Source organism: Protopterus annectens, chromosome 4.part0 (genome assembly GCF_019279795.1).
Source record: "Protopterus annectens isolate FY-2018-M chromosome 4.part0, PAN1.0, whole genome shotgun sequence".
NCBI classification, from domain to species: Eukaryota; Metazoa; Chordata; order Ceratodontiformes; family Protopteridae; genus Protopterus; species Protopterus annectens.
The window spans coordinates 1,926,068,219-1,926,080,503 of record NC_056733.1 but is presented as its reverse complement, the minus strand read 5'-3'; the positions used below and the strand labels follow the sequence as shown (position 1 = coordinate 1,926,080,503).

At 35.5% G+C, this 12,285-nt stretch overlaps 1 protein-coding gene across 2 annotated transcripts in view; it reads right to left on the bottom strand.

The window, feature by feature from the left end:
* Positions 1-12,285, bottom strand: part of LOC122800073 (gamma-aminobutyric acid receptor subunit gamma-2) — an 854,805-nt gene that overhangs the window by 342,912 nt on the left and 499,608 nt on the right. For both annotated transcript variants that reach the window (XM_044069578.1, XM_044069579.1), the window contains exon 4: positions 1-133. This exon is cut by the window's left edge and continues 88 nt beyond it. In XM_044069578.1, the coding sequence (XP_043925513.1) occupies positions 1-133 (133 nt within the window). The remainder of the gene's footprint in view (positions 134-12,285) is intronic.

Below are 12,285 nucleotides of genomic sequence, written 5' to 3'. Positions count from 1 at the left end.
TTCGGAAAAATGTGTCTGGAATCCATATTTTGCCAACCATGTTACTATTGAGTCGAAGCATTTTCATTGTGCTGTTAAATCTCAGACGTCTGTCATACCACGTCTGAGCAAAAAATATGTCAATGGTATATTCCTGTAATAAAGAAGAGAGCAAAACATCACTACCAATATAAAGACAATATCATGAACAAATAAGTCTCATGGAAGGAGAACTGTATTATTTTAATTGGTATTTTTTTTAATAGTATCTACTCATTTTGAAATGGATACTTTCTCCCAAAAGAAAGACACACAGACAGATTGACAGACAGGGAATGGCAAATGTAAAAAAAAAAAAATCTGTATCATCTTCAAGAAAAAAGTGTAATGGCACAGTTCAGTAGGAACATGAAAACGACAAAGTGATGCTTTGATCTCAGACATAAGCAAGACTTTCAATGTTCTTCCCATCTTATGTGATCCAGTTCACCCAATGATGAGTTACAGAAGCTTATATTAAAAATGTCCTCATCCACAGAACCACAAAAGGTTAAATCTAGTGTTCCTGCTCTAATTCCTCTTACGCTATAGCTGAAGTACTACAAGGAAAATGTTCGAACAATGCTTTTTACACCTTGTCAATAACATCTGGTAGCATTTTGTAAGCATTGTACTGGTAGTATAACAATGATGATCTTCTGTAGTTCCTCAGCCATAATGCAAATGCTGTCCAGTTAAATCATGAAATGGCATACGTACTTTGCAAAGATGGCTGTAGGACAAGAGCATCCTGACTCTTCTTGGCTAAATAAATGCAGTCCACTGGGGAGCATCCTTCAAACTGAGGCCTAAGACAAACAACCATCTAAATATAAGATCCACAAATGCAATGGAAAGTACGTTAGTGCAATGGCTAACTAACGGCTCCTCTCCTCAGAACATTTATCTCACTTTGCAAAAAAAGTGAAAACTTAGGACATTGCATGAAGTGGAGTGTTGTCTCAGTTTCTCAGCAAGAGAATAGATAGTCAAATGCATTACCCTCTCCTTTTAGTGGTACAAATCCTAGCCAAAAATGGCCTAACAGTATGTTTTTGAATATCTCTCCTTTGCCAGGGTAGCCAGATTTGCAGGAGATGGACATGGCATAATTCTCATAAAATGGTGATGGCTGTCAGAAATAGTTCAATACCTACAAATCCCAAGAGCACATGGGCAGCTTCAGTGACCCTATGTGTACCTTGCAGTACTGCCATCCCTCAATAATATGCCTAGCCTGCTCATGTCTTTGAAAAAGTTCATAGTCCTTGCCTTAAGATCACACAAGTCGTCAGCAGACAAAACACGTAGTCTATACAAACATCAGCAATAAAAATTATACTTGCAGAATCTTAGATGCATGACTAGCTTAACTGTTTTCATACATTCCCAAATGTCCACCATCAACAGAATTCCCAATATTAGAATTTACAATAGCATAGCGCTTTTATTTTCCCATATTATTTTCTTATATCAGATCATAAAGTATCAGCATATCACTGCTAACATCTTATTTTTCCCCTTATTCTCCTTACTACTCCTCTTCTTTTCCACTTATCACCTCAATTCTGTTCCATTTTATATTTTTCAAGCAAGTAGCTATCATCTCTCGCCCATATTTCATTTTATTGTCTTTGTTGGATTTTCTGCTATATAAACAAATCAGAAAACCAGTCAGAAACATTTCACAAAACAAATTGTTGTCTCAAGGGAAATAAGAGAAGTGGAAAGACCGAGGCACTTGGGCTTGCATTTGGTTTACTAATGCTTGTTCAGAGGTGGCCTAATTTAAGCACACAGTACAGCTGTTCCTGAGACACAGTTTTACAAGCCATGGCTACCATTAGTTTTTCCTTTTACAACACCAACATAAGAAATAACCAGCTGTTAACACCACTGATAAGACTCCACAATGAAAAAAGAAATCACTGGAAACCAGGGCAGAGTGAGCTAAAAGTCTTTCATAAGTCCAAACAATTTTTTCAGGTGCACAGAGTGAGCTGAAGTCCTTTAATGATTCCATGCAATTTCAAGATCCGCAAAAATATAGGGGCAGCAACTGTATCTCTTTTCTGTTTTACTTCTTCACATATCTGCTGAACTTCTATTGTCATAGCCTCTATCTACTAAATCATTGACTGCCATTTTTATTTGCTCCAATATATTATTATCTTTTGTATTCAGTCTTGCTACTCTTAAGAATTGATTGCTGGCTACATTCTTAAAGGTGAATGTGGGTGATGCTGTTTCTGTGCAATATATTATTGTGTTTAATGGGTTTCTTATATAAATAGATGTCTAAGAAGCCTTCATCATTTCATTAACAGTGATGTCTAAAAATTAATGCTAGAATAGGAGATGCATTTCTTAAACTTCAAAAATTCACATATATTAGATAAGTAGTTAAAAACATCTCAAAGATGATTTAATCTCCTTCCCAGATGATAAACAAATCATCCACAAATCGTTTATAAATACAACATTCTCAAGAAACAGGTTGCCAGTTGCCAGATGATAAAATGTGCTACCAAAGAAACAAAGACAGTTCTTAAATACTGAACGTAACCTCCAGCACCAAAAATACTGAAATAAAATAAGAGCATTAATAAAATCATGCAAAATATTGAGTTAGGAGGCTAATACTGAAATGTAAGCCTTGTTATTTAAAGATAGTCTTTATGAAAAGTATTACTTCTAATGTGCATATGTAATTCTTCGCAGTTTGAATATTTGTTCATACTCATGGCAAAACTACACCCTTTAGTGACACTAATTCATTAGTTCAGTCTAGGATAATCAAGGGACCCTTATAATACAAATTCTAACAAAATATTCAGTGAGATCTAGGCCATGTTGCTGCACACATTAGTAATTATCTCTCAGAAATCAGCAGCATACATAAGTGACTATAGCCATGTAGGAAATATATGCATATAGCTTGTCATCACCAATAAACCCATTTCATTAAAAAAAAAAAAAAAATTGTTGCAGATGTTCATCTCTCAACGTGCCTCATATGGCCACTCAGATTCTTCCTGTCTATTACACTTCCACAAAGAAACAGATCACCACCACATCCATGTCTCCCTGTTCAGAATTAGATTTTCAATCCCCTATATATGAGGAACGAGTCAACTGCAGTAAACCGTGAGGAACTCAAAAAAAAAAAACACGTAGAAAACAGAACCCAAAGCTGTAGAAATGCTTAATTTATTTAGGTTAAACAGAATAAAGCTTTCAGGATACAGACTGAATACTGAAGAAGAGTGTATCCTGAAAGCTTTATTCTGTTAAACCTAAACACATTAAGCATTTCTACAACTTTGGGTTCTGTTTTCAACTCATTTCAATCCTCTCTCATTTCTACAACTTCAAAGTCATCATGAACTTGCAAGGGTCTGTAGCCAATGGCACTTCACATATACGATCCAAAGCAAATGGAAACCCTTAAACTCTCTATCATGCAGTGGACTGAGCTAAACAATTGCATTCTTGTGGGGAAAAATCATTTTAATACTGTAGAAAATGATAACTTGAACTTTAGGTTATGTCAGTTGGAATCCTTAACATATAGATAAGAACCATGTGTATGTGGCATGCTAGCATCTGACAAATCATCTTCAGCAAGTAATGGCCTTCATTCCTCTGCTATCCTTATCCCAGGTTACCAGGAAATGAAATGAGCAAGAATCTTTCACACACAACCATCCACATTCTCTGTTATATACAATGACAATCTGGAGGATTTCTTAATACCCATTGACATTTTTGAAAAACAGCTCTGGTGCACCACAGTTATTTTAACAGATTCCAAAATGTGAAATCATTCCTCTAATTCCAATATAATACTGAATTTTAAGTTACATCGCCATCCCTCGTTTTCCAAAGTCAACAACTTTGCAGTGTGCACAACTTGATTGTTTAACTTTGATTTATTCCGTACACCCAGTACTTTCTGTTGCAGTGGTAACATAGTCATATTGCTACTTCAGATGCTTGCTGAAATGATAACTAGATGTTTTGAGTACATTTCCATATCAATCTAAATGCTTTGAGATCAGATCCATCTGTGGTCATACAGCAAGAAAGACACTATCTAGATCCATTTTCACAAGGCATATAAGGCGTCAGTGAATGCCTTCTTCACTTGATAGTAACTCCACATTTGCAAGGTATCCATTGTGTTTGTTAAGAATATCTGTGGACATCTTTTGACTTTTTTCTCAGTTCCAGTGACAACATTGAATACATAACTAATAACACTATTACCTTTTTCAAAATCATTTTCATAACATCCTTTAACCTGACAGTAGCTGAAGTAAATGCTATGCAAGACTCTCCTTTCCACAAAGCAAGAGTTTTACAACTGATAATATTTACACATGAATGGATAATGAATGCAGCACTGACCACACATATTTTTGAAACTGTGGTCACAACACTGCTTCATAGGTAGCAGCAGAATGCAAAAGATTAATAATGATGTGTTTTGCTATGCAATGAAGTTTTATAGCCACAGCTATTTTCAATGCAAACCAAACCCTTGTTTGTTGATGTTCATTGTTGTTGTTCATTAATTTCTGAACTGTGTTTCCCTTTCCCTCAACTGAAAATGCAACTGGTAGGATTCACCCTGTGATAGTGCGAATGGGATCCCATAATAAAATACCAGCAAGAACTATGCCTACAAGTGCCAAGTGCAGGTGTTCCGATATGGAAACCTTATATTGCTAAAGTATATAAATCAAGCAATTGGTGTGTACACAGCCAGGGATGACAGCTGCTCATTTCTCCTGTAGATCTATATTTATTTCCCCATCCTTAAATTTCTCACAAATAGAATACCAGTACTGGGGTCAGAAGCCTGGTTGGTAGATTTGTACAAAGGCTGCTATCTCTTCTGGTCTTATTACATTTAGTTTGCTGTTGTCTTACCAACACTGTGACTGGGAGTGCATGTTAGCTAGTCTAACAGAGTCTACCAAAGAGAACATGTCAATATTTAACATAGTCTATCTGAGTTTCAGGGAGTTCTGGTACCTACCTCCCTCCATCTGTTTTTAGATAATTTTTTGAGAATGTTGTGGCCAAGTTATGCCTGCTCCATTAATCCTCACCACAGTTAGGCTCACTCCGCTCCCCTACCCTACCCCTAAATCCCGCTCACCCCACCACTCCTACATTTTCATCAAACCACACCCACAATTTACACACCACCAAACACATACTTCCTATTATCTAACTACACTCATTATCCAGTCTCACCCTATCTGCTATTCCTTCAGTAATACCTCCTCGATGCTGCTCACACTTACTTTAGTTAATGCACCTAGCAAACTAATTAACTAGTTATATGACTCATCTTTTCACACTATGACAAGAGATAAAATAAGTTCAAAACAAACACTCCCTTCCTTCTACTTTAACTTTACTCTAACATATATGCACAGTACTATAATCAAAATGATATCCTTATACAAAATGATCCTCATAACCCTCTCACTAGCTGCCCATCTAACCTACCAAACGCACCTATTCATGTCAATAAAAAACTCACACCACTACCTTCCCTTTACCACTATAAACAAAACTTGGAAGCATACTGATACCACCTGCCATCAACAATACTTCATATATTCATTAAGCTAGATATACATTCCTCTCTGTAAATACTTATCTCACATCTCCCTCATATACGATAAATACATAACTAAACTTTTAAACCATTTGATAAGATAGTATCTCAACTTGCACTTAGTGGGAACATGCATCCAAACCCTGGTCCCAAATCTAACCCATCAAAAGTCTGTAACCCACCTACTTGACAACCCCAGAGCATCCTTAACCTACCTAGGAAAGGGTACAACTTACTACTCCTAAATATATATCTAAGAAGTGTTGTTAATAAAGTCCAGGAATTCTATGCCACCCTCTCACTCTACTCACTAGACATTGTCATACTAACAGAAACCTGGCAGAAACCAGACATTGACAACATACCCCCAGGGTATAACATACATAGGTTAGATCTAAAGAACAAGAGAGGAGGTGGGAGATCCATAGTATATAAGGGTAACCTAATAATTAAATCCCTAGACCAAAACATCCCAGACTTTAAGAATGCTGAGATCATATTTACTGAAAATCAACTCTAATGAACACCTAATTATAGCAGGAGCCTATATTCTATGTGGAAATGATCTTGCTACTATAGAACACATCTTCCACTGGGCATCAAAAACTCTGCCTCAGGAAATAATTAATATGGGAGGCTTTAATACTGACTGGTCTACTTGTATCTCAGAAACCTCTCACTAACCATATTAATCTTCACAACTTTACTTAAATTATTCAAGATCTTACCAGCTGGCTATCTCCCTGATAGCTTCAGTGACCATCTTGCAACCTATTTATTTAGACAACGCATTAACCCATTTAAGCATATCATCTATCGACAAATCCAAAATAAAAGAAACTTAGTCTCTCAAATCTTTATATCCACTACTGAACAGTGTAATTGGTGTACTCTAAACTATTTGACCCTAGATGTTGCTGTACATTATTTCAACTCTACTTTCCTCAATATATTGAACAATTTAACAGCACCTAGGACAATAAGAGCAAAATCAATTTATATCCTATGGCTTACTAAAGAAACAAAAACACTTCTCAAGCTAACAGATAAGGCCTGGGAGCAGTGGCATATAAACAAAACACAAACAAATTGGCAATCATACCAAGAACTCAGAAATAAAGCCAAATGCCTTATCAAACAAGATAAAGAGAACTATTATAGCAACATTCAAATGAAACATCAGAACAACCAGCAAAAATTCTGGTCAACAATAATAAAGATCCTACATCCATGGCAAGCTTCAACTCCAGCTCCACCATCTCTACATAGCACTACAGCACTATTTAACAAATATTTCACTGCATTCATTTAATCACTCACAAAAAACAATGGCTTTCCTCCTCCAACAGATCCTTTAATATCAAACAAGGATGATAATACCTTCTTATTCCATCCTGTCCCAACAAAAAATAAAAAAAAAAAATACTTAGAAAACTTAAGCCAGCAACCACAACAGCTGATAACTTACAATCAGAATATCTTAAAGTGTCAGCTGATGCCATCTCCTACCTCATTTCCAGTCTCATCAATCGATACATGTCTGAACAGCAAGGCCCAACTATTTGGAAAATCTCACACATAATTCACTTACATAAACGTGGTAACTCAGCTGATCTAGCCAATTATATGCCTATTGCTATTTCATCTCCACTTTCCAAAATACTTGAAATGTTTATACCCTCAAAATTTCTAAACTATCTCTTAACCAATAAACTAAGAGCCAAAGCACAGCATGGATTTCAGCCCAATCATAGCACCACAATTGCCTTTTTCAGTTTTAGTACTACCATTAATCAATATAGGAAAGAAGTCTCTCAGCACTTACATGGTTCCAGAATTACTTAACTGGTCAACAGAAAGATGTAAAATGGCAACAGGTCTCTCTCCTCTACTTCCTGTCACTCTGGGGGTTCCATGAGGTTCTATTCTTGGTCCTCTTCTATTTAGTATCCTCACTAATAATCTTGATACTGTTACCCAGCTTGGTTCCCTAGTCCAATACACAGATGACTCCACATTTATATGTGCTGCTCCTTCCCTAAAAAACTTCAGGAAACAATACAACAGTCCTTTACATCAGTAGAATCATGGCTTTGCAACTCATAGCTTATTCTCAACCCAAACAATACCAGACTTGCACTTTTCCATCCCACAAGACTATTGACCCCCTCCTGCATTCTACATCACATCTGCAGGTGATACCACTATGTCTCCTGTTTCCCAAACAAAACTGCTAGGTACTGTTATTGACCAAAACTTGAAATTCGACATTCACATCTCTCAGACTATAAAGGATTTACATAAAACGTTTGGCACCCTATACAGAAACAAACAATTTCTAACCAAGAACGCTAAAACAGCCATCACAAGAACCGACTTATTCTCTACTCTACTTAATCATTCACCCATACTCACCAATCTTAAGAAAACTGATCTAGGAAAACTAGACGCCTGCTACAATAAAATAGCAAAATTTGCCACAAACTCACCGTATAGATCCCACTACTGCTTAACCCTGAAACAACTAACATGGTTAGAATTAGCTCATTATCTATCTGATACCCAGCTTACTATGGCTCATAAACTACTACACCAGTCTGAAAAAATCCTATCCTACAAAACTTACTGCAACCTTATTCCAACAGTCGTGCCTAACGTTCCACTAATAAATCACTATTAAAAGTAACCAAAGCCAACAATACTACAGGTGACTCCCTTTATTCAAATCATACAGCCACATTCTGAAATTTTCTCCCTCAAACTTTAAGATCTATATCACATACTGCCCACTTTAAAAAAAATGCTCAAAAGCCATTTATCCAATTTATGGCTCTGTCTATGATCATTATTCCTTATACCAACCTACCTCTGCTCTATCTTACTGCTACTGAGGGGACTCTCCTGCAAACTACTCCTTTTATCACCTTGTTTAACTTTCCTATAATAATTATTTCATATATTTTCGTGTTAACCTAGCCATGCCAATCAATTCTATTGTTAGAAACTACTTAAAATTTCCATAAATGAGGAGCAATAGTATGTAACCTTGTATCCTTGTCTCAGTACCATATACCACTTCTATCTTGAATCATTTGTATCCGTTGGTATACTTTCAATAATTTATACTATTGGAACATTCACTTTATTTGGCTTTATATTTTATCTCAAGTGTATTTAAATGTTTGTCTTTATGACTGAGGAGCTTTTCTCACCGACCCTCCACTGAAAATGGGTCTCCAAGCAGTCAGACTTTCCCAGGAAAGAATTGTTGAATAAAATAAATAAAATTCAGTAAAATGTTTTAGCTTGGAAAAGTGACATTACTATAATGTCATAGGTACTTAATAGGCTATTGCTTTTGTGGATTTTATGAAGCCTAGCTTTATAACACCATAGTAGTTTTTAGACTTACATTTTGCATGTAAACAGCCCAGAGGTGAGCCGAACAAAGATATGTTGGGACAGTTATGTTTCCCATATTCGTAAAGGTGGTGGTACTTAACAGGGGGTGGATTTGTGGTTTTAAATCTACGCATCCAAATTATGTTTGAACAGAATAAGAGAAATATGTTTCTTTATGTGGAGAGGAAGCTGGTTTTATAGAAGTGGTATCTCTGTGACCCAAACCTGTCCGTTCAACATATTCTATTTATTTTGCAAAAGAGATTGAGATCAACTGAATGGACATTTTTGATGTCATTGGATTTGTAAATGTGTAATAGGTCTAAAACAGTTGGTTCTGCTGAAGTTTTACACCAGAGGTAAAGGCCACCTCTCAGTAGCCTGTATGATACTGAAAAGAAGGCTTTTCAGATAGTCTGCACTGTTTTTCAATTAAGGTCTTTGTTTTTTAGTGAGACAGCATTGCTGTCATTTCAGTTTTGATAAGTGTTTGAACATGTACATACCAAAGGGGCATTATATTCAATAATCAGCTTAAGGTGTGGTGAGTGCAATATATATTATTTGGCTAGTTATTATCTGGGGAGAAATACTTGGTGCTAGGAATTTCAGATACTAGTGGTTTTATGCTAGACTTAAATGTGGAGTAGGAATTTGTTTTTTAGACAAATGTGAAGGGAAACAGAGTTTAGCAGCTGAAACTGAAAAACTCTGGATGCTGTAGAAGACTTTGGTTATGTGGAGTTACTGATCTGGGACATTATAGCAAATGGACCTGAGGTTGTAATTAAGTGAATGCTTGCTGTAAATGAAGGCAATGTATTCATTTTTTAGTTGAAATAGTATCTTTGAAAATCTGTTCTTTGTTTTCCTGGTAATAATTGTGTTTTGGTGATTATTGAATAAAGACATTACATACAGTGAGGCTAATCTGATAAAAGGGCAGATATATGGTTGGAGATCATTTATAAGAATATGACATTTTTCTTTAGAGTTCCTGCTGTTAATGGTAATCTGTATTCTACTTTAGCTAGTAATACACTGTTTCAGTTTTCACTGGAGATGAAGTGTGAATTGTTTTTTTTTTACTGAAGAGTAGCTTGTTGAATTTACTGATTTTTTTTTCACTTGATTTCTATACTATTCAAAGTAGAGGTACTGGCTAACTGCAGACCAAGGTATTAAAAGAGTTAATTGTTGTCGAGTATGTCATTGTTGGTTGAATGGATATGAAGTTTTGTTTAGATCAAAACAGCATGATTTTTTTTCTGTTGGCAGTTCAGTAGGAACTATATCCCTTTTAACAAGAACACAAAATAAATTCTTTTGAATGGAAAAAAAGAAGATTAAGGCCTGTAAACTACAGTATCATTAGTACAGTGTAGAACTGACAATACAGACAGATTTCATGGTAGTTTATTAATGTAAAAAGTGAACAGTTGAGTTTTTAAAACAGAGACTTGTGACAATTTTTGTTTAAGAGGTGCATATCTGGTATAACAATTGTTAAGTTTACATAGCTGGATCTGCTGAATTTGCAGTCTTTGAATAAGAAAAAATCAGTCAAGGTTACCATTTTGCTTGTTTAAGAGGATTTTGCTTTTTAGTTTTTGGAGTGTTTGTAATTCTGTTATGTCTGATCCAAGATGGTATCTGGAAAGAAGTTTGCATTTTCTGGATGGAGAAGGAGGGTTAGTTACAGGCTATTTTGCCAGAATTCTTCTAAGTGATGAAAGGATGGATTTGTAGTCCACTATGCAATAAGGCTTTTACACTTTTACAATGTTTTTAATTATGACATTTCCATAGCTTCAGCATGATGATTACATCTTTCATTACTGTGTACATTTCTTATGATTTGACCATTTATTTTATCATAATTTAATTGCTTTTGAAAAGTCTCATGATGCTGATATTATTGAGATGAGTTTGAACTAAACCGAGTAATGGGATGTTTTCCCAACTTCCTGACTAATCTAATAATAACAATAAACATTTATATATATATATATATATATATATATATATATATATAGATAAATGGGTCTACTGCTTTACATCGGAAATACACTTCTTCAAATTAGAGCAGTAGATATTACACTTCAGTGAAAGTCCACTTAAATGAAAGTACACTTTCACTGAAGTCTAGATCCCCAGGCTACCCAAAGAAAAAAAAAAAAAAAAACAATAAAACATGCCCCCCTGCACCCCCCATGTGGAGGGCTGTGACCCCCACCCCCTACTTAAATATACCAACTCTGAGATCGCACTACAGCGGGGAAAAGGGAATATTCCCATTCTGTGCTGTAGTGTGACTGCCGAAGTCAATGTTCGAAGTTTCACTACTTTGAACAAGTGGACTCGGTGAAGTGGGGTTCGAAGTAGTGAAATTTCGAACATGTCGACGGATCCCATATATATATATATATATATATATATATATATATATATATATATGTTCCCACTCCAGTCAGATCGATTGCTGGCACTGTAGTGCAGCATAACAGCAGCTGCTAAACTCCTGAGTGTATCATCTTTCAGAAGAAACCAAAGGTTTATCTGCATAAGCTGGAAGTAGTTCAGGTGGATATAAAACATCCCACTGAACCTATTGAAAAGAAAGGGTGAAGTTTCCTGATGCCCTAGCCAAATTTTTTCCTAGTAGTAAAAAAGAGAGGCTACTAGGCTTAGTGTGACTAACCGGATCAACAAATAAAACATAAATAAATATTTACAGGGCTTTATGCAGAAATAATAGCCCTGTTATTCATATTTGTATAAAATTCATACGTATGTATAAATATATAATATTGGTATATAGACTTACATGTGCTTATTGTCCCAGGGTTCTGAGATCCACTCCAGCAACTCTCTGTGGTTAAAAACAATGTATTAGGTCCTCTGGGATACTTTGCTTATTAAAACACGTATGTTGAGAATTTTACACTAACTGGATGGTTTCTGTTCTAGCATGGCTGTAATTAAAAGACTCCTAAAAATTTGAAATGCTTTTGAATTCTTACAGTAAATTATTTCATTTAAGTGCCTTTGCAAGAATGAGGTTAACTGCATTTTCTCTAGTAATTGCTTTTTCATGCAATTTGGTATTTGTTTATTGCAATAGAAAAAATTAACTAGAGTTTATTGAAATAACACTGTATAAAGTATGCACACCCAGTTCTCACAGGCTTATTTTCATTGATTCTTGGATAATAGGAAAGTTATTGCAG